The 23,473-nt window shown below is 33.6% G+C and overlaps 5 protein-coding genes across 5 annotated transcripts, besides 1 other annotated feature; 3 read left to right on the plus strand and 2 right to left on the minus strand.

The window, feature by feature from the left end:
- Nucleotides 1-6: 6 nt before the first annotated feature.
- Nucleotides 7-7,336, minus strand: TVAGG3_0313680 (uncharacterized protein; the record flags this gene model as incomplete). The annotated part of the gene is made up of 1 exon (XM_001308809.1): nt 88-6,879. One exon carries the CDS (start codon nt 6,877-6,879, stop codon nt 88-90), a length of 6,792 nt encoding a protein of 2,263 aa, XP_001308810.1.
- Nucleotides 7,337-7,456: 120 nt separating this feature from the next.
- On the plus strand, nt 7,457-9,039 carry TVAGG3_0313690 (armadillo (ARM) repeat-containing protein family; the record flags this gene model as incomplete). Its single annotated transcript, XM_001308808.1, has 1 exon — nt 7,646-8,821. The coding sequence occupies one exon, from the start codon at nt 7,646-7,648 to the stop codon at nt 8,819-8,821; it is 1,176 nt and encodes a 391-aa protein (XP_001308809.1).
- A 55-nt stretch (nt 9,040-9,094) lies between these two features.
- On the minus strand, nt 9,095-9,701 carry TVAGG3_0313700 (uncharacterized protein; the record flags this gene model as incomplete). Its single annotated transcript, XM_001308807.2, has 1 exon — nt 9,114-9,701. One exon carries the CDS (start codon nt 9,699-9,701, stop codon nt 9,114-9,116), a length of 588 nt encoding a protein of 195 aa, XP_001308808.1.
- An 8-nt stretch (nt 9,702-9,709) lies between these two features.
- Nucleotides 9,710-10,751: a mobile genetic element.
- A 1,010-nt stretch (nt 10,752-11,761) lies between these two features.
- Nucleotides 11,762-14,264, plus strand: TVAGG3_0313720 (protease M1 zinc metalloprotease family; the record flags this gene model as incomplete). Its single annotated transcript, XM_001308806.2, has 1 exon — nt 11,766-14,264. One exon carries the CDS (start codon nt 11,766-11,768, stop codon nt 14,262-14,264), a length of 2,499 nt encoding a protein of 832 aa, XP_001308807.1.
- A 736-nt stretch (nt 14,265-15,000) lies between these two features.
- Nucleotides 15,001-23,449, plus strand: TVAGG3_0313730 (beige/BEACH-related family; the record flags this gene model as incomplete). The annotated part of the gene is made up of 1 exon (XM_001308805.1): nt 15,004-23,160. One exon carries the CDS (start codon nt 15,004-15,006, stop codon nt 23,158-23,160), a length of 8,157 nt encoding a protein of 2,718 aa, XP_001308806.1.
- Between the last annotated feature and the right edge of the window lie 24 nt (nt 23,450-23,473).

Raw genomic sequence — 23,473 nt, forward strand, 5'->3', positions numbered from 1 at the left:
AAATAGATTCAAACGAAAAATAAAATTTACAAATAAAAAACATAATATTATCTATTAAACAATAGATTGTATACATAAATAACATGGTTAATAAGGTGTATCTGGAATAGTTAAGTTCATAGACGAAAAAGCTTTCGTCAGCTGCGAAATTTTTCTCTTCAAATTCTTAATTTCTCTATCAGTTGTTGATATTTCGTCATTAACTTTGTTCTTTTCTTTTTGTATTGATTCCAACTCTTCAGGAACAATTAATTCAGTCAATTGTTCAAGTTCAAACTTTTCTTTGACTTCCTGCATCAATTTTCTCAAATTTTTGCTCATTTCAGCGATTTCTTCTCTTATCTGTGCTGATTCTTTAGATCTCTCTTCTTCTCCTGTCTTCATCTGTGACAAGACCTCATTTTCTATCGTCAAACCTTTCAATTTATTTTGTAAAATTTGTTCGTTATTTTTAATAATTTCCAAATTTTTGATGAGTTTGAGACCATCAGGTTTTCCTCTTCTTTGTGCTTCAGAGAGTTGTTTGTTCTTCTCGTCGATGAAATACCTCAAATCTTCTACTTTTCCTCTGGTTAATCTGTCAATATCTATGAGGTTTTCGATTTGAGAATCCATTTCTTTGACAAGTTTTTTGACTCTTTCTACTTCACTTTCTACATTTAATCTCATTCTTTTCTGTGGGCTTACTATGTTTGCTCTTTCTCTCATAGGAGGTATAGAGAATTCCAAGTGTTCTATTTTCTGATCCAGTGCTTTTATCTCTTCTTTCTGCGACAAAAGCATTTTATTCCTGTTTTCAATTATTTCTTTGCTTGCGATGATTCTCGGACCATTTTCTCTGAGAGAAATGATTTGGTAATTGTTGGATTCAATGATGTTCTGCTTCTCAGAGATTGACTTGTTATCATAGTCAGTGTTTATACCAATTTCTTTCGTTGGAACTCTGATAGAAAACAAAAAACTGTCGATGTTTTTGTTTTCTCTCAATTTCTTCTTGTATTCGAAATCTAAAAGTTTGTAATGAGCATCAAGGTCTTCTAGATCTTCATCCAAGGCTTGGTTGGCTGCTATATCATCGTTAATCTGCATTTTCAGTTTGGTATTTAATAATTTTCTCGACATAACTTTTCTCATGAGTATTTTCTGGAATAAATCATCTTCATTCATTTTCTTATTGTTGTTATTTTCTTGTATCAAATTTTCTTGATTTAAGTTTTCTGGTTGAGAATCTGTATAATCAGAGTATTCTTTCTTGGCTTGCAATGCCATTTCTGGTATGAAATCTTGTGGTTTCAAATATTCTGAGGTCTTTTCAATTCGAATTCCTTCTTGTAATGAAGGTGCTTTTAATTTCTTGAAAATTTTAACTTTGGGAAGATAATTTGGATCTTGTTTTAACTTCTCTTTGTCTTCTTTTGAGAGATGGACTCTGTTTTTGAGGATTTTTATGCCGGATTCTCTCATTAATTTAATATTCGGTCTTTCCTTTCGAATTGCTATTCTAGGATGGTTCATTTTCTTCGTGAGTTTCTGATACCTCGTATAATCATCATCATTTTCATCATCTGTGATGTAATAATACGCATAATAATCAGAATACTCAAATTCATCATTGTCATCATAATATTCATATTCTGAATGATTATTTCTGTTGTTTTCTTCATCATTATTTAGATCTTTTGAAAGAATTGATGATTTATGTCTTCTGTGTGAGTGTTTGTCTTTCTTTGATGCTTCTTCATTGTTAATTGAGTCAATTTTATTTTCATATTGAGAATTATTGATTTTTTCATTGTTTTGTGTGTTTTCATTTATTGAATTATTGTTTTTCTCAATATTTTCTATGTTTTTGGCTTGATTTTCTTTCATCAAAATTGAATTTGCTTCAATTTCATGATTAACATCAATATTATCTATTGGTGTTGTTATGTGTTCATCATTAACAAGTTTATAAGCGTTGTTTGTCTTCTGTTGACTTGAATCATCTTTATCACTCTTTTTGAAGTCAGAATTACTGATTGTTTGGTCCTGATATATATTCTTCATAGACTTATGTGTCTTGTTACTATCATGAGAGTCTTCATCGATCTGTTCTTTGAACTCATTTTCAAATCTTTTTCCGCCAGGAGCAGTCATTGCTTGTCTATACATCACGTGAGTCTTCTTATGTCTGTGTGGTGTCAATACGAAGTCATTGAACCCTGTAGTGGTCGACATAGAGAAACTTTCCCCGATGTAAATATCATCACTCAAACTTTGACTGTTGTAATCATAATAATCGTTATCGTCGTAATAATCGTCATCGTAATTTTTGGCGAAATACGCTGAAGGGAAGTCATCTTGTGTATCTGAGTCAGTGATGACGTTGTATCTTTTTTTCCTGCGCTTCTTGTGTTCGCCGTATTCATCTGTGAATGATTCAAATTCGTCGACATCGAAATTGTTTGGCATTTTCAATCTGAGTGGTTTTGGAGGAGGCGAAACAGGAGAAACACTGCCTGATTCACCGTAGATGAGAACGTATTGACCGTCATCGCAGATAACTGTTTGCTGCTGTTTGTGGCGTTTTCCTTTTCGACTCTTTTTGTTGTCATCTTTCATATCAAATGACTTTGAAACAGGAATGTGAATGTTTGTCATTGATTTTGATCTTCTCCTTCTTCTTTGTGTTGTTTTGACTTCTTCTTCTCTGTTTTCTTCCTCTGTGACAATGTTTATTTTCTCTTTGTTTTCTACATCTAATGATTTGTTTCTCTTGTTTGAACTACGGCGTTCTTCTTCAATTTCTTTGTTTTCTTTAGAATTGTTGATTATTTTCTCTTCTTTATTCAATGATTTTTCATCATGTTTGTTGTTATTAATTGATTTATTGTCTTTAGATGATTTTGATATTTGTTCTTCTGCTAAAATTGAAGATTTGATATTTTCTTCTTTGAGATTGTCAACTGATTTAGATTGATATGAAGATTTATTGTTTCTATTTTCTTCTTCAACAATTGATTTCTCTTCTTTAGAATTGTTGATTGAATTATCTTTAGATTTAGAGATTCTTTCTTCTTCTTTTAGTACATTTACAGACTTGGAATTCTCTTTATCTTTGATTTCTTGAATTGATTCTATTTGCTTTGAAGATTTATTGTTTTCTTCATTAAATGAATTTATCTCTTTAGAGTTGTTAATTGATTTGTTTTCTTCGTCAATTGATTTATGTTCTTTTGTTGATTTCTCTTCTTCTTTGAGTTTTTGATTTGAAAATTTGTTTGATTTTTGTTCTTCAATCAAAGATTTTTCATTATGTTTGTTGTTTACTTCTTCAATTGATTTAGAGTTGTTGATTAATTTCTCTTTTTCATCATTATTACTGATTGATTTTGTATTTTCTTTGGAAGATTTAGAGATTTCTTCTTTAGATTTAGAAATTTGTTCATCTGATAAAATTGATTTTTCATCTTCTTTGAGTTCTTTTGATTTGGAATTCTCTTCTTTGATGTTTTGAACTGATTCTGTTTGATTTGAATATTTGTTTTCTTCATCAATGGATTCATTTTTGTTATTGATTGACTTGTTTTCTTCTTTAGATTTAGAAATTTGTTCTTCTAATTTTTCTTTATCTTTGACATTTTTAACTGAAGAATTATTTTCTTTGATTGACTTTTCTTTATCAACAATTGATTTCTCGTTTTCTTTGATATCTTTTGTAACTTTTTCTTCTTTGTTATTGATATCAGTTAATTTGTTTTCTTCTTTTGATTTATCTTTATGTGAAACAACAACAATTCCAACAATATTGTTTTCATCAATTGATTTATTATTGGAATTGATTTGATTTTCATCAACTGATTTGTTTTTAACTTGTTTGTCTTCAATTGATTTAGCAATTGTTTCTTCTCTGTGATTATCAATTGATTTCTCTTCATTGTTGAGTTTGTTGTTTGATTCTTCAACTGATTTAGATATTTCTTCTTCATTTGTTGATTTCTTTGTGTTTTCATTTAATTCATTCAGTTCTTTGTTGATTTCGTCATTTCTTTCATCAACAGATTTAGATTGATTTGATCCTTTGATTGATGACTTTGATTCATCATTGAGTTTGTTTTCTTCAACAGAATTTTGTTCATTCTTAGACAACAAATCTTTTTGTTTATTGATACTTTCTTCTTTAACTGACTTTGAAACATCTTTTTCTACTTCATTAACAATTGATTCATTTCTATTATTTGATTTGTTAATTTCTTGAGATTCAACAACTTTTTCATTTAATTTGTTGTTAGAAATATCATTCTCTTTTTTGTTGACGGAATTAGAGATATCTTCTTCTTGTGATTTCTTTTCAACTGATTTAGTTGAATTCTTTTCTTTTTCTACTAAATTGGAATCAACTGATTTATTTGAAATATCTTTTTCTTCTTTATTAATAACAGACTCATTAACTTCTTTAGAATCAATACTTTCTTTCTGTTGTAACTTGTCGTCTGAAGATTGATTTGTTATGACATTTTCTTCTTTGTTGACTGAATTAGAGATTTCATTCTCTCGTAATTTCTTATCAACTGATTTAGTTGAATTCTCTTCTTTCTTTACTGAATTGGAATCAACTGATTTGTTAGAAATATCTTTTTCTTCTTTATTAACAACAGATTCGTTAACTTCTTCAGAATCAATGCTTTCTTTCTTTTGTAACTTGTTATTTGAAGGTTTCTCTTCTTTATTGACTGAATTAGAAATTTCATTCTTTTGTAATTTCTTATCAACTGATTTGTTTGATTTCTCTTCTTTATTGATTTCATTCTCTTCTAAAGTTTTTTCTACCGATTTATTAGAAATATCATTCTCTTCTTGATTAACTGATTTAGAGATTTCTTTATCATGTGATTTTGACTCAATATTCTCTGTTAATTTGTTTGAAATAGAACTCTTTTCTTTGTTTGATAAAGAAGAAATTTCTTTCTCATTTGATTTCATTGATTCATTTTCTTCTCTATTATCAATGATGTTTGAATTATCTTTGTTAGAAGAGACTAATTCTTGTGTTCTGTTAATTGATTTATATGTTTCATTTTCTTCTTTGTTGTTAACCAATAAATCATTTTGTTTGTTAGAAATTCTTTCATCATTTATTAATTTGTTGGAATCTTTTCTTGTTTGATGATTTGCAACTAATAAAATAGCATCATAATCACCACGAGCTAAATCAGTACTATCTGTAGAAATGGTTGAATATTTCTTTTGATTTGATTTAGATGAAATTTGTTCATTTTCAATCATTTCTTTGTTATTTTCAAGATAATTTTGAATTTCTTCTGATAACTTCTGATTTTCTTCAATTTGTTTATCATTAATTGATTCATTATTATTTAAATCTGTTGTATTCTTTGTAATTAATGAGTTATCAACAGATTTTTCACCAGAAACTGATGATTTGTTATCGAAATAAACGAAATTTCCAGATAAAATAGATTCAGAAGTTTGTATTGAGTTGTTTCTATATAATTCTTTGTTATTTCTTCTTGGAGAAATAATTGTTGAATCAGTAGAATGTTCCTTGAGAATTCTCTGTGTTTTTTCATCATTTTTATCATGAATAACAGTGATAATCACTCCATTTTCTGTAACAACAAATGATTTAACTGTGTCTCTTTCGTTGTTATTTGTTTTCTCAAGAGATTCAAGTTGTTTCTCAATTGCAAGAGCTGCTTTTGATTTAAGTTTTCCACTACTTGTGAATTTGGAACTTAAATTCGGTGTATCTTCATCATCCACTTGATCTAAGTTGATTTTTTCTGATGATTTGTTGTTTTCTTGTTTCTTCTGATTTCTATAGACAATTTTATTTGTTTGATTGATATAGTCTTCAAATGGATTGGAGTATCTCTGGTTCTTGTGTTCTATATCTCTATTCTGTTTAACGAAGAAGCTTTGTGTATCAATTTTTTCATTTTCTTCTTGATTTGGAATTGTATTTTCAAATTGTTCACTTTTTGGATTATAAACAACGAATTCGGCCAAATCCAAAGGTGTTTCATCAAGTTCGTTGTCTTGCATGTCTTTTTGGATCGAATTAAATTCGTCTTCAATATTATCAGAAAATTTCTTCTTCGCGTAATACCTACGAGGACTTCTTTTGATTGTAGGTGGTTTAGTGACTGCCCCGTTTGGATCTTCTGGAACTGGCTTGAGATCTGGTAATTTCTTCAATCTTGGAGAGTGAATTGAAGTTCTGTTGCCATAATGAGATGGAGGCATTGGTGCAAAGCTGACTGACTTGTTTTTGTTCGTTTGTTCAATGTATTCATTTCGGAATTTGACAAGATTTGAGAATCCTGTTGGTTTTGGTATTTCATCTTCATTGTTCTTATCTTCTATGGCTTTTTCTTCTTCTTTCTTTGTATTTTCTTCTGTTTTGAACAAATTATTATATCCAGAATTAATTCTTGAGTTTTGGAAGGCTGGATACTTGGCAAATACAAGATCATTCATTTGGTCTGTCTCTTTGTTCGTATTTGATTGGTTTTCAACTGATTTTGTATTAATAATTATTTTTGATGGACTTCCATTAGGTCTTGACTGTACATGTGGCGATAGAACCCTTGCGTGATTGAAAATAGCATCCATTTCTCCAAAAATTGGCAAAACTTTTTGAACTTTATTATCGTATTCTTGAAACATCTCTTCGTGAAGGTTGGAACGATCATCTGTTTCATTGAGGACCGAGCCACGCTGCGAATAAGATGATTTTATCTTTCTTTTGAATGAAGTCAAGTACAACATAAACTTATTACTGATTTTGATATGTGAGTTCTTAATAATTCCTATCAGCCTAAAAGATTCCATGGTCAATTCTTTGTTCATCGAGATTAATTCCTTTGATAATGAATTCATGTTGCGAATGTTAACAATATAAGTGCCTTCTTCTTGTATCTTCTTAGAGTAGTTTTGAGTGTTGTTTTCCAAAGTATTGATCTCTTGAGAAATTTGATTAATTTCTGAATTTAAATTGAATAGAGCTTGTTGTCTGGTTTCTGGAGCTAGCCGATATCTTAGTTTTCTGAGGTAGTGTCTTGCATTTCTATGTTCATGCCTTAGTCGCTCGTATTTCGGTCGATATTTACTGATTTTATTTTGCAAATGTTGAAGTAAAAGCTCGCTTTCTTGAATGCTTCGAGATATTTCGTTGTTTTTATTCTCAATTGCGTTGTGTTGCGTAATTAATTGCTCATGAATCTCAAAATTTTCTTGTTGTTGTTTGACTGTATTAACCAAATCACCTGCATAGCGCGGGGACTTAGGATAGTCGCGTACTAAACGTGGTTTTGTGATCCGTGGGCCTACAGTTTGCAAAATTTGAAGATTTAAAAAAAATCTTTTCAAAATTTTCTAACGATTTTAGTAAAATTTTTGCTCTCATTAAAATAGATAATGTAATTAGATTTTGATAAATTTTTATTTTGTAAACTGATTTTCCTTTTATTGAATTGAATTTGGAAACATGGAATACAAAAAAGAGGATGAATCTCTAGTTATTACTAGCAAAACGCAATCTTCATCGGTTGTTTGCTTCAGTGTGCACAACATCAATAGTCTTTTTTCGGATTTAAAGCAATATTTCAATAAAAATGATCGATATGAATTAGAAAAAACAATAAATATGTTAGCATCCATGTTTGTAAATACTGTTGAAATTGATGAATCTTTCGGAACTTATAAATTACCATCTATTATCCTCACAATTGCAACATCAGGTGATAGTCAATTAGAAACAAGTGCATTAACATTACTAGTGAATATTTTTGCATCTAAACAACCATATTATCGCGATTATTTCTCTCCAGAAGATATGCAATTATTATTTGATTTCATTATTAAGAATAGAATAAATAAGACAAATTACGTGTTCAAGATTCTTCTTATAATTATGGACAAAAATTCGGACTTTTCAATAAATTACTTTGCAAATATTCCAAAAGAAACTTTAGTCGAAGCATCTCTAGCAATATCACGTTCTGCTGCAACAGATCGTTACAATGAATCATTAATGAGCAATTTAATCATCAGATTTATTGAAAGAGTAATCAATATCATGCCAATTGAAGAATATTTCGAAACTTTAGGTATGATTATTAACGATGGATTAAGATTTTTAGATCTGACACATCCACATATGACAGATTTCTTCAATTTATTAGATTTAATTTCAGAAAACGAAAACTTTAAAGATCTTGATTCTAAATATCAGTTCGGATATTATATCAATCATAACATGTTCCAAATTCCAGATGACTTAATTATTCCTGCACTTAATGTTTTAGCTGCTTCTTCTTTGTCTGTTGACAAGATAGATATTAACCAACTTGTTAATCTTTGTGCAAATTCAGATGTTGATATACAACAGACTGCATTCTTTGCTATAGGAAAATTAATTTTTAATCATAGTGAACTTGCAGCCAAATTTTACGAGGTCTTTTCTCTTGACTTATTAACGAATATTGAATCATATTCTTCCAAAATTAAGCTTGAAATTATTTATATAATGACAGCTTTTGCCATTTATTGCGATTCTGCTGCTAGATTAGAAATGATTGATGCTGGTCTTATAGATGAGTTATTAGAATATATAGAATTATCTGATTTTTCTGTTGAAATTGCAAATTCATTAATTTTGTTATTGAAAACCAAAATGGATATAGATGGAGCGCAAGTTACATTAGATTTCATTAACGAGCATGATATAATAGAAATTTTAGAAAATATCAACGAAGAATCAAATGATGAAAAATTTCATGCTGAATTTGACTTGTTTGTTTCAATTTTTGATCCTAACTAAGCTAACTAAAACATTGAAACAAATTTTTTGTCAAATTCGCTGAAAAACATTGAAAGAATTATTTGATCTAAAATAATTTTAATTTATTGACATAACTTAGATGTGCTCCTAACAGAATTATGATTTCATGGAGCATAAGTGAAATAGAAGAAGATAACGAATGTGGAAATTTTTTATATGAGTCATTCTATCTTGTTATCAACAGAACTTATACTTAGTCTTATTGTTGATGAATTTTTATTGAATTAACTAGATTAAAATTGAAAATAAATTTTCATAATAAATTACAGTTTTATAAACGTACTGCTTTGCCGTATTGAGTCTTCTTTGAGTGTCCAAGATTATCAAGATCAACTAAATCATTGCCATAGTTAGCCTTTGGCTTTGGTTGATTCTGAGTCTGGTTTGGTTTGTTTTGTTGCTGAGTTTGAGGCTTTGGTTGCATACTCATGTTGGAAAAGTCTTCAAATTGCGCTTGTTGCTGTTTAGGTGCTGATGAAGAAGAAGATGCTGGTGGACCAAGAAGATCAAAGGTTGGCTGCTGCTGTTGCTGCTGGAATGGTTGTGATTGCTGCTGAGGAGCAGATCCAAAGAAGTTTGGCTGCTGTTGTGGCTTTTGCTGTTGGAAATTAGCGAAAGCCGACTGCGCTTGTGGTTGTGGCTGCTGGTAATTACCAAACAATTGTTGTTGTTGTGGTTGTGGTTGCATGAATGGTGATTGAGTAGGCATTTGAGTTGGTGGTAAATCGCGTGAACGATTTTTAGGGATTTTAATCTGGTTTTGGTTCTTCTTTTTCTCCTCTAGATACTTGATCTGCTCTGGCGAGAGATTTGATGTATCAATTGTTCCTGAATCGGTTTCTAACAGACCAGAATCCATTTTATTAAGGGTGCACCCGTATGTACGTTTATTTGAGAGGAGGAGGATTACCCTCTCAATTTTGAGGGATTCGTTAGTTTATTTTCTCGATGAATATGCAATAAAATTTGATTTTTACCTTATCAATATACTTCATATAATATACACATGTTCATGTAAAAACTTTTTTCCAAAATCCTCAGGAATTAAGGGATTTTTGAATTTTAAGAATTTTTTTCGAATTTTTTCGAAAAAAAAAATATTTTCAGAACAGCCTTAACGGCTAAGATTTAGGAACAATGTTAAGTATCAAAAAGAAAGGAGGTCTGATATAGACAACATATATCGTTGAAGGTTGAAAAAATCTCTAATATTTGAGCCCAAAATTTCAAATTTTAATTTTTTGAAAAAAGAGGCCACCCATATGTACGTTTATTTGAGAGGAGGAGGATTATATTTTTGAAAGGGTGAAACATTATGAATATGTTAATTATATAATAATATGTATTATTATAAAAAAGAAAAAATAAAGCACGTTAAAATTTTTCTTTCTTGATTTTTTACAAAATCTACTTAGAATTATGCAAAATATGACTAAATAATTATAAATTTCAAGTTAAATTTTAATTTTGATAAATAATTTAAATTTCAAAATATCAAGTTCAGTTCGACTATGTATGTTGTAATTCCTCAATAAAATGCCAAAACCCTATTAAAATATATGAACATTTTCAACATTTTAATGTTTTTATTTAAAAATTTGATGGAATATGAGCTTCAAACAATTATTATGTAAATAAAAATAATTAAATATATGTATTTATTCGTATTACAACCGTAGTAAGTCGATTCTTCCTTTCTTCTATTGAGGTTTGAATTTGATTTCGAATTGTAAAGAGATTCAAAGGGAAAATACTAGCGGATAAAAACTACCTCCATGAAAGGGTCATAATGGAGTCAAGTTGTATTTTTTGATATTTTTTGCTTTTCGAGCCTAAATAGGTAGCCAAGATAATGCCTAAAAATAAGGTTCTAAATTCTGAAGTTTACATGATCCTCTCGTGTGCACCCTTAATTTCTGATAAGAATATAAAAAAATAGTCGATAGAAGTGTCACATTTTTATATTCAAATGTCCAACTGCTCTCAATAATGTATTTTATTGAAAAGTTATGAAATTTAAATATGTGATTACATATGTGGAAGAACTTTAAATTATTCGATATCGTTTTTGACAACTTCAAAAATTCAGAAAGTATTCAATAATTTTATTTATATCCTTCGAACCACAATATATATGCTTATGTTAAAACAAATAAAATAAAGAAGAAAATTTAATCTTACTTTGAGGAATGGAAGAATTGTTAATCAACTGGACGCAATTCTTGATCTTGACAAATTTGGATTCTGCCTAATGTAAAGCGAAGCGATGTTATTGCATATTCCTCAATCATAAATTGTCTCAAGTCAAAACCCTGTATTTTTATTCAAGTTTCTCCAAGTAACGAATCTCTTTTGATCTATACTACAATAATTCATATAGCTATCCAAAACTTGTTCGATATTCATAGATATAACGTCAATCAATCCAAATAAAATAAACAATACAAAATTTTAGGAATGAAAAGAAACGCGACCATCTTGAAATACATAGCATTGATTCTAACTAAATAGATGAACGTAGTATTATCTTGTTATTCTGATATATATAGAAATAGATGATTTTTGCAGCAACTCAAATGTTCAATCTAATGATGAATTTTTATAGCTTATTTTCTTTCAAATTACGAAATATCATGTTCCAAATCCATGATTTTATTAACTTTCAAAATTTTAGATAGGATTCATAGCTTCATATCATGAACTATACCAATAATACGGGCATCAATTTCATTAGTAACGTTAAACTAGTCAAATTTAACATAATTGTTTCCAACCAATTTAATTCGAGCATTTATACAAAGAAATGTTTACTTGATTAGCTTTGTTAGGCCTTGGAAAGTAAATTCCTCTGATTTCTCATAATCCCTAAAATTTTTGATCGCACAAATTTGAAGTGACCAATTTTTTCTTTTTATTTTTTTAAATGTCATTCCGTCTCTCTCAAGCTTACGTCCCAACAGACTACGAACTCCACATCAAGACTGATATCAAGAGCAAGAAGTTTGATGGTGAAGTTAAAATCACTTTCAAGAAGAATGAAGCTGATGCAAAGGTTGCTGAACTTCACGCCGATGCATCAATGGAAATCAAGAGTGTTACACAGAATGGTGCTGAAGTCAAATTCGAACGCACCAACAACCGTCTTAACCTTCTTGGTGAGAAACTCAACGAATCACCTGTAATCATCCAATATATCGGCTCTCTTGACCGTCCGAACACAGGTTTCTACTACATTAACGACACGACTGCATGCACACAGCTCGAATCTACACATGCACGTGAAGTTTTACCATGTTTTGATGAGCCATGCATCAAGACAACATTTAAGTTCTCATTGACCGCACCAGCCGAGCTCAAGCAGTTCTCCAACACTCCTGTTGAGTCATCAGAAGTCAATGGCGAGTGGAAGACCTGCCATTTCGTTAAAACACCAGTTATGTGCTCATACCTCTTCGCCATCGCTGTTGGCAACTTCGTAACCGTCGAAGGGGCCACAAAGCGTGGTCTTCCAGTCATAATTGGCGCTACACCAAATTTGAGAATTTTCATGGACGCAGCACTTGAAGAATGCATCAAATACGTCGAGTGGTACGAAGACTTCACACACGTCAACTTCCCACTCCCATGTCTTCAAGTTGTCGCTGTTCCAGAATTTATTATGGGCGCCATGGAGAATTTCGGACTTATCCTTGCCAGAGAAAGCTGCTCTCTCGGCCATCCAAAGCTTACCCCATTAGTTGGCTTCATTCGTGCCATGGAAGTCAACTGCCACGAAATTGCTCACCAATGGGCCGGAGACTGTGTTTCACCAAAGTGGTGGGACAGCATCTGGCTCAATGAAGGCTTTGCTACAATCTTCCCATCCATCATTTTCCAGGATCTCCATCCAGAATGGGATTATTGGGGCAATTTCTTCCTTACAGACAATACATACGCTTACGAGGTCGACCAATCAATGACAACTCACCCAATTCAAACAACATGCAACAGCGAAGCCGAAATCGAAGGTTCATTTGATGATGTCGAATACTCCAAGGCTGGCGTCTTCATCAAGATGCTCATGTACCACCTTGGACGCGACAGATTCAGAGACTGCCTCAGAGTTTACTACAACAAGTTCCTTTACTCGAATGCCGATACAAACGACATCCAAGCAGTTTTCTCCGACGTTCTCAAGGAGGACATGAAGCCATTCTTCGACTGCTGGACACGCCAGGCCGGCTTCCCACTCATTACCCTCGAAGACGACGGATATCTCACTCAGAAGAGATTCACAATCAACGGTCTCAAGGATGGCCAGAAGTGGATTGTCCCACTCTTCATAACCGTTGGCCGCAAAGATGGAAAAGTCGAAGAAGTCAAAATTGTCATGACAGAAGAAAGGATGAAACTCGAAATTGAGGGTGAATACGAATGGCTCAAGCTCAATACAAACCTCCGCAGCTTCTGCCGTACACTTCTCAAAGGTCATCACCAAGAAAATCTCATCAAAGCAATTAAGGCAGGAAAAGTCTCTTCATACGACATGTTCTCCGCTCTCAACGATATGCACGCATGCGCTAAGGCAGGTGTTGTCTCTTACAAGGAAGTCGTCGAATTACTTAAAGCATACGAAGGCACAAAGGAGCCATTACCACTTATCGAGTGCGCCAATGTCTTCACAAGCATCTACCACAACTTCCCAGCCATCCACGAGAAGATTATCCCATTCGCTCATAGATTCCTCGAATCCGCTCTCAAAACAGTCGGAATGGACAACACAGGCGTTACATCTTTACTCGCCGCTAAGCTTAGAGCACAAATTCTTACAGAACTCGCATTTAATTATCGCAGCGAAATTGCAAAGGAATACGGTATCAAATTATACAAGGAATACATGGCCCGTGGCGATTACCTTCTTCCAGAAGGATTCGACATGGATGTTCTCTTGTTTGTCCTCAAATGCGGAAATCTTTTCGTCGAAGGTGGCAGACAATACAATATCGATGCAATCATCAAATCTAAGAACCCAGATGTCTCTAGATCCAGCATTGCCGCCCAAACATTCGTTAAAGACGAGGAAATGGACGAAATGTTACTCAGCATCTTAAATGCAAAGAGACAGAACATGCACATCATGTACAGAGTTGCTTGCACCGCTCCAACAGTAGGAAAGCACGCTTGGAACTTCTTCAAGAACAACGCTCAGTTCTTTATCAATTTATTCGCTACTACATCCTTCATTTTACCTTCAATGGTCGAGGCTGTCATGGAAACAGCTGAGACAAGCGAAGAACTTGAAGAAATGATCGAATGGTTCAACAAGAACCCAATCGAGATCTGCAAGCCAATGGTTGTTAAAATGGCTGACGATCTCCGCCAGAAGTTCCAGACACAGGCAAAGTTCGCTGCAGAAGTTGCCGCTGCTATCGATAGCGCGTAAGTTTTCTATTTCTAAACAATTTCTGTTTTAATTTTCTAATTTTTGTGAAGATAATGACAACATATCATATATTATCACTAAATTTAACATGATTTTCATTATAATTTGTTTGTAAACATGAAATTTAATTCAATATTTTGTGAATTTTAGAGTTTGATATAAAATTCATAGATAATATAACTACACTCCTATTATAATTATTCTTTATACATTTGAAATTCTCTGATTTTGATTTTTTTATTCCAAATTTTTTTCATTTTTCAAAAAATGAAATATTTTTTCTTGAATTTTCAATTCGAATTATCGATTTTGAAAAATTTTTGGAATTTGGATATTGTTGGATTCGAGTAGTTAGCTAATAACGAACATGAAAATCGCCGGTTCATTAAAAAATGTTATTGATTACATTCAAATATAACATGTTGTTCAATTTCATATAGATTCTCTTGATCAACTGCTGTCATATGACATATTTAGATATAAGAATCATCTGAAATAAATACTCTTGCCTGCCATCAAACAGTAACCCACTCAAGATATTGATTATTTCATCATAATAGGTGGCACATTAATAACCCACTCAATAACGAGTGAGAATAATGCTTGTAAAATTTTTTTTCCTCAAAAAAATTGAGGAGGTAATCTTCATTTCACCTATCGTAAAAATTGCGTAATTCTTATAGACATGCAATATATTTCCTATTTTTGAAATTTATGTCAAATCCCTATCCCATCAAAAATGCTTGCGAAAATCTTCGGTTCAAAGAAAGAAATTAATGATCCAGTGCACCGAATATGGGTGAAATGGTTCACTGTTGATCTGCCGAAGCAATCGCATTTGCAAGTCATTCCTCAAGATATTTTAACATATTATCAGCAGATTCAACTAGTTACATACACAAAACAGCAGGTATTTAAGAACCGCGAACCTGACGATCTCACATATTTTACTAATTTATTTAAACTTAATGAACCTCTTGACGAAAAAGTTGAAAATTTAATTAATTACATCAATACTTCTACATCTGTCTTAATGCAATCAGAAAGGCTATTACAGTTACTCGTTCCACCAATATATCAGTATTTAATACGATATTTATATCAATTTCCGACAATGTTAAATTTAGCGAGGAGCGACAATGTTGCAACCCTTCAATTCATCCAGAAAGCCTATCCTTTACTCAATTTTTATATGTCACATTCGAACAAACTCTTTGAAGATGCATTATTTTTATTAAAATCCTTCTACGAAAGGCTTTCTAGCCTTCTAAATGACGGAATCTTCATACAGGAGTTCTTTCCTGAGGTTCTGAATATTACTCTTAACTTCCTTACAGGTCTACAAGAAGATAATTCAAATACTTTTTCAATGTTTCAATTTTTATTAAATTACTATCATATGTGGATTTCCAAAATCCATACACCACAATTTACCAAAGAAAATCTTACAGATTGCATCAAAATCTGCGATGGAATGTCAAAAATCAAACCAGCGTTTGCCATTCATTACAAAGAATCTCTGATTGATCCAATACTTTCCAATGGTTTCAACATGCTTAGCTTTTTGTTTATTCTTACAAATAATCCTGTAGATGATATGGATATCGCGTACTTAGGAATTTCTTTTCTCCGATTCCTAGATTTTTACACCAACCTTGGCCCTGACTTCGCCGAGACAATATTTTGCCACCAAATGCTTCATTTCATTGGCGCCTTTATTATGTGGACTTTAGACAGATTTCCGATCTGCGACGACCAGGCCGAGCCAGAGAAAGTCTGTGAGACAGATCTAGAGTTCTACAAGCACCATATTTTCACTCCTCCGGAATTTAAATTTGTCAAAAAAGTTTTACACATTACTTTGACGAAAAGCCATAACAGGGAGAGTTTTGAGAACCGAGAATTGATAATGCAATACGCGTTAACCGAAATCAGCGAAAGAATTCAGAAAATTCCACAATTGAAGTCAGTTTTCGTTACTTTAGCCAATTTGACCTTCCATACCAATTCCTATCATCTTGTAGAGCTATTATACCTCACGATCATGGACTTTGTGACCCAATTAATGAATGGAACTTCAATTCAATATAATTTTCGCAGTGAACCTCGTTTATTATGTTCATCAGCCATCTTTTTCATTACCCAGTTGTTCCTACATTCTCAGATCCAAATTGTTGTCCAAGTTCTCCAAGATCACAACGGATTCACAAATTTGGCCAATACTTTCATCTTTTCACCCAAATTCAATACCTGGGAAACCGACAACACCTGTATTGACAACATTTTCATCACGGAGACACGTCTTTCCGTTTATTCTTTGTTTGCATCTTCATATGCTAACATTGACTCATCATATGTTCCAATTTTGAATGCATTGAGTACTTTGTTTGGTAGTTCTGCTCCGATCATTGATGAAGTCATCCAGTTTATCTATGTTTTGTTCTGTACTTCGACCGAAATTTTCACTCAAATTTTGCCAAAAGTTAATTTGATACAAGAAGCGAGCCAATACATGGTTGATTTGCAGAGAATCAATATAGACATGGAAGAACAGAACTACGAACAAAAGAAGATCAGTATGTTGGAGCAGAGTCGATATCACATCTTTAATATTTTTGATTATTTTTCAGCGAAACCAGGCAGTAGATTATTAATTTTTTCAGAAAAACTATTTTGTGATTCTATCATTCATTTCTTTTTCGAAGATGCCACACAGAACTACGCGATCGACATGTGGGAGAATGGTTTATTAATTGATCAAGGTTATATTACTAATGTTTTTGATCCTTTCTTGCATATGTTTGATTTGCAAAACATTTTATTTGATAATTCATTTAATCATGTTGATGATGAAGATTGGATATCATTGATTTACAGGTTGTTGCAGACATTGGATAAAGTAATTCCTTTGAACAAAAAGACATTGATTAATTATATAACTAATTATAATTTACTTGAAAATATTTCGAATTTGCCGAATATTTCTACTGATGTTTCCAAGAAATTGGAGTTTGTTAATTTGATATTGCATATCTTCTTCTTAGTTATACAAGGTTCTCCTGTGATTCGTAAGTCTGCTTCGAAGAAACCAATGGAAAACATGTCCGAAATCTTGTCAAAATTAGATTACGGAGATGAAACCGTGAAATTGTTACTTTCTTTGATTTTTGAGAGAAGTATGGATCTCAAGAATCTTCCAAGGAACATGGATATCAATAATGCAAAGATAATTCCTGCTATTCATAGATCTACGAAACATTTATATGCTCATGATATAATATTCAATTATTTGTCAAAAGTTTGTACTTCATCTGTGACAAATAAACTGAAATTATTCATGTCAAAGACACCGTTAGTTATTCTGAAATATATACAGAGTTTCGATAATTTCCCATCACCAAACAAAGATGGAAGTTACGCACCAACAGTTAATTGGATGCTCATTCTTTTCTCAACAGTTTCTTCTGCTGTTTTCAAATGGAAAACATTTTACGAAGCGTTGAGATCAATGCGTCCTTACGAGAAAACGAAAAGATGGTGGACGGTCCAACTTATATCAACTTTCTCTACAATCCTTAGCGAGATATCCTCCAGACCTCCTTCTTCTTTCTTCCACTTCCATGGTAGAAGAACAGGCATCGATTTGCCAGTACTTCCTGCAGGAGTTTTGACAAACGGTTTTACTTTTGTTGTCAGATTGGAATTAGGTTCTATTATCTCTTTGGATGGCAACAGAGCAACCTTGTTGAGTTTGTTGGATACTTCTGGTAACTCTATGGATCTTTTCTTCGAAGACAACCATTTAGTTTTCGAGTATTACAAAGGAAAAGACAATATCCAAAGAGTTGTTATTTCTAGAATGAAAAGAGATGTTCAAACTCCTTTGGAATTCTCCCAAAATGTATGGTCAAGGATCATATTTACTATCAATGAGAAGAAGTGCGCGACACTGTGGATAGACAAGGTTTGCTACCACGAGTTCGTAGTAAAAGGCTTCAAATTGGACCAAGAAATAAAACAAGGAAAAATCGCTTGTAACTCTCCGAAAATGTATCGTCCGACCGAAGATCCTTTGATCGCAAATATATCGTCGATATATTTGTTCGATAGATGTTTGAGCCAGGAAAACATACAGAGGATCGCCAGCCTGCCGAACGACTACTGTTTCGGATTTTCTCCGTCACAAGCGTCGGCATTTCCTGATGTTCCGAAAGAATTGTTCACGGATGAGATCAATAACTCACTCATACTATGCTTGAACGCTAGAATGACTGCAGGAACAACTTGCGCGAACTTTACAACTCGAGGAATAGGAAATGCGGAAGTCAGAGGCCAAATCATACCATTTTCCACATCTTTCATAGATGTGACAACGAATATGGGTGGCTTAAATGTCTTCCTTCCTCTCTTGGAGCAGGTTGACTATCCAATTAAAAATGAAGAAATTAATGACGCGACAAACTTCCTTTTGTCACTTCTAGGATTATTCAACCAGTTCCTTAATAACTCAGATGTCATCCAACATGACTTCTTTGCAAGCGAAGGCATGAAATCTCTTGCATTTTTGTTATCTAAGATAAATCCAACGACAATGCACTCAAGAGTCATCTCCCAATTATGCGAAATGTTCAACTCAATCAAGACAGAAGAGAATAAGCTAGTAATGATTAGAGATATCTTCTTGAATTTCTCATTATGGGCGAACCACCTTCCAGATACTCAAATCTGCGTAATAGATCATTCATGGAAGTACATATTCTCCTCGAATATCGACTTGTTCACTAAATCTACCAGTGTTACGAACTTGATCATCACAATAACTGACCAACCAAACGCTTCCATCAGAAACGCGTTCTGGGAACTTGTCCAGAACTTGGCTCCACATAAGTTCACCTCATCAGACCAAACATCTTTGTTTGAATTAGCCATGATGGACAATCCGATAGACGTAAGCTTGGAAATACTGAAAAATACGTATATCCTGATGAAGAAGCAGGTGAACAACTTCCATAGGATCGTAGAGAAGTACAAGTACTACCTTCCTTTCACTCAATATTTGAGTATTTCTGCAAATGAAAATGTCAGAATTTTTTCTCTGAAATTTATTTGTCAGATTTACAAACAACAATTGAGAGGACAGATGTCGACAGCTGGTACAGAAGATCCAGACACAATGTTTATCAATGCTATATTAGCAATGATCGCTGTTTACAATCCAAACGAGTCGACATTGAAAATGCTAGAAATTGTAACGAAGATTTTCTTCAGATCGAAGAAGATGCAGCCGGGATTGTTCCCATTCATCATTTATCTCTCAACAATCTACAAACCAGAAGAGTTTAGACCATTTTTCGAAAAATGTCAAACTGTAGAGGTTTGTTCGAGTATTTCTCAAGCGCCATGCTGGCTATTATGGCTGTTCTACGCAATGTTCCAGACGAACAGGCCAAAACTAGTATTCGGAAGCGATACATTGATAGATTCGATAATTGCGATGACTCTGATACAGATAACTCAAAAGAATCAGAACAACAATGACAAGAACAGAGAGCAGTCCGCAGTATCATCGATGATTAGCTTGTTTATGCATGTAATGATCTTTAATAAGTTTGATACGACGCCTCTGATCCGAAATGTCCTTAAAATCATGCTGAGGAAGGTCATGCAAGAGATATCCAAGTGGTCAAGTGATCAGTTACAGAATATTATCACTCCAATTGTAAGATTTATTTTCTTCCCAGAGAATTCCGAGATCTACAAGGATAATGTTCAGCTCCTTCAAATGGCCAACGTCGAAGTCAAAGGATATCTTGCCAGCGAGGCACAAGGCCACATAGCTTTGTCAATTTACAAACAAATCTTCAGTAAAGACAAAGTTAAAGACGTCCACACGACATTTTCTCTTAGAGTAGAGAACAACAAGTGGTTGGACAGCGAACTGGCCAAAATGCTCCTCGACATCATGTGTTTTCTCAAAGATAAAGAGATTTCCGAGATGAAAATGAAAGTTTCAGAAGTCACTTCACTTATTGCGGCCACTTTAATACATACAGATCATTCTAATACATTAAATTATATCCAGAGCATTAAGTCAATCATTTCCAATGATTATTCTGCACTTGCAATCGTCGCAGAAAGTGTTTACAGAGTTTCAATTAAATATGACAAGACTTTGTTCAATTCTTTCATTAAAACATATCCAGAAATAATTTCTAGGATACCTAGAAAGCCGCAGGATGGAAATTCTTACTTAAATGACCAGTATTTCGTAACAGATATATTTAACGAACTTTTCAAAGACATAAGAATCTACAACATGATGGCTGATGATTCTGATAAGGTATCGACCGCAATTACTCGAAATCTAACCTTCTACATCGAATCATGCGCTCCAACTTTGATGAAACTCGATCCTGAGCAAGCCGTCTTGTTTGAAACAATCGGATACAAGCGCAGACACTTGGAGTTCACGAACGAAATGAAAATACAGAAATATTCCTGCGAAAAAGCTTGGAGAAGAATCTGGCGAAATCTAAGTACAAACGGAAGCCCGTGGTCAAGCATTGGCAACGCCCAGCACTGGAAACTCGCTCAGCGTTGGGATTCTTTGTACAGAAGGTTCTTTATGAAACCAAATTTGGAATTCGACCCACACGTCAAAGCCTCCTTCAGAAGAGACGCAACAAGTGAGTCGCAAGCCCAAGAATTATTCCTAAATTGGCAAAAGAACCATCCAGAGCAAACAATCGAACAAGATACGAACCAGAACGAGGATATCGACGAAGATATCAACACAAACAAGCAGCACTACTCATTATCCCTCAACGCTAGAATGATTACCCTTGAGAAAAATTATGAAGGAATATTTTTCATGAACGACAAAGAAATCGCGTTTAATGCCACCGACGAACAACGATCTATACAATTCGAGATCACTCAGCTCGATATGGTCCTTCACAGATCGTATTTACATATTGATTCCGGATTAGAGTTCTTCCTCAAGTCCAGGAGGTCCTATTTCATCATGTTCGGCAAACAGAGCGACAGAAGGAACGTTATCCAGTACTTACGGCCATACTCCAACCAAATGGTCCTTCAAATTGGGAATATCCAGTCACTTTACGCATTCCAAGAGGCCACGAACCAGTGGAAGTCCGGCAACATGAGTAATTTCGAATATCTCATGAAGATAAACTTCTTTGCCGGCAGATCTTACAATGATTTGAGCCAATATCCAGTTTTCCCATGGGTTCTTAAAGATTACAAGTCACCAACACTTGATTTGAACAATCCAGACATATACAGAGACCTTTCAAAGCCAATTGGTGCCTTAAACGAACAAAGATTAGCTAAATCACTAAACGAGTACCAAGAATGTCCAGATGGACCAGAGCGATGTCTTTACAGAATGCACTACTCCAACGCTTTCTATGTCCTTAACTATTTGGTGAGAATGGAACCATACACTACATTACACATCGAAGTGAATGACAGGAAATTTGACAAATCTAATCGAATGTTCAGTGGTATCAAGAGAGCATGGAATGCAGTTGTGTCACACGCTCCAGACTACAGAGAACTTATTCCAGAGTTCTTTTGCTGCCCCGATTTCCTTACTAACCACAACAATTTCGATCTTGGAAAGTTCAAAAATGGATGCGAAAACGGTGATGTCAAACTTCCTAAATGGGCCAAATCTCCTGCACAGTTCATTGCTATACACAGAGCTGCTTTGGAAAGTCCTTATGTCACTTCACATCTTGGTCAATGGATTGATTTGATTTTTGGCTACAAACAGCAAGGACAAGCAGCGATTGACGCGAACAACACATTCCACGCGTATTGTTACTCATCATCTGTAACTCCTGAGATAATCAGAAACAGACCTGATGACCTACAAACAATACAATTCACTGCTGGAAATGTCGGAATAATTCCTCGTCAATTGTTCACTTCACCTCACCCTTGTATTGATGTCAAATTGAGGAGACCGATCAATTCAACCAAATTCATTAAGGAGATGAATGGAAGACCATCATTCGTTGCATACAATAACCAGAGCAAATCAATGTTCTGCCTCATGCAAAACGCTCAAGTTTTCTTGGTAAATTCGACATCTCCCCCAAATATGATTGGATCAATCCAGGGAACAACAATTATGGACGGAACAGGACAGAAGTCGTTTGCTTACTTCCCAGACTCCCAGAGATTCATCGTGTCTTCCCCGTGGGACTCTTGCTTCCACGTGTTCAAGGCAGAGTCCAATTCTTTGACTCAGATTCACACGGAAAGACAGAAATTCTCTTTGATCGTCGCTTTACAAACGATAGGAAAATCGTTTTTGCTGACCATATGGAGAGATTCGAGTATTTCTGTCTATTCTATCATAGACAAATACTCTCTTCTTTACAGAATCACTCCACACTTCGTTTCGATTGTTGACGCAGACGCATCATTAGTTTTGGACATAATTGTCTCAGCTGACAAAGACTCGAACATCGTGATTTCGAGATTAGTCAATGGAGCATTTATAAGGAAACTAACTGCTGATGACCAGATCCAGAAGGTTTCGTTGATTGAAGATGGATACATCGCTGTTTGCACAGGAACAAACCACACGAAATTGACTCTTTACACAGTGAATGGAGATTTCGTGGCTTCGACAACTTTCACTGCGAAAATGACTGCATGGACAAATGTCACTGACTCGAAGACTTCTCTGTCACATATAATCATCGCGTTTGATAATTTCGAAGTGGTCGAATTCAACGTTCCACAGCTTGAAATATTGTCTTCTATCAACGCTGGAGATACTCTTTCGTCATTGACTTATGACCCGAATTTGAACGCAGTTTTTGGAGCTGCTTCAGATGGAATTTGTTTTCTTAACTTTTAATTCTTTTCTTTATTTTGTTTAAATATATTTAAAATATTTATTTTCTATCAAAATATGGAACATTTTTTTAAATATTTTTTTGATGTGCTTACTAAATTCAATTGTAGATCATATTTGTTTTCTATATAACTAAGTTAATTGATCTATCTAGCATCAATTTTTATTTTTAAATAAGTAGATACCCATACAAAAATAAACTCCTTTTCTTTTGTAAAGTCTCTTATTCAAATTTTTGATAGAGGTTCACTCAATATTGAGGCAGAAAAACGATAGGGAGACTTTACGTAGGAAAATGGGTTTAGTTGCAACTTTT

The sequence above is a fragment of the Trichomonas vaginalis genome, chromosome V (assembly GCF_026262505.1).
Source record: "Trichomonas vaginalis G3 chromosome V, whole genome shotgun sequence".
In the NCBI taxonomy this organism is placed as follows: Eukaryota; Parabasalia; order Trichomonadida; family Trichomonadidae; genus Trichomonas; species Trichomonas vaginalis.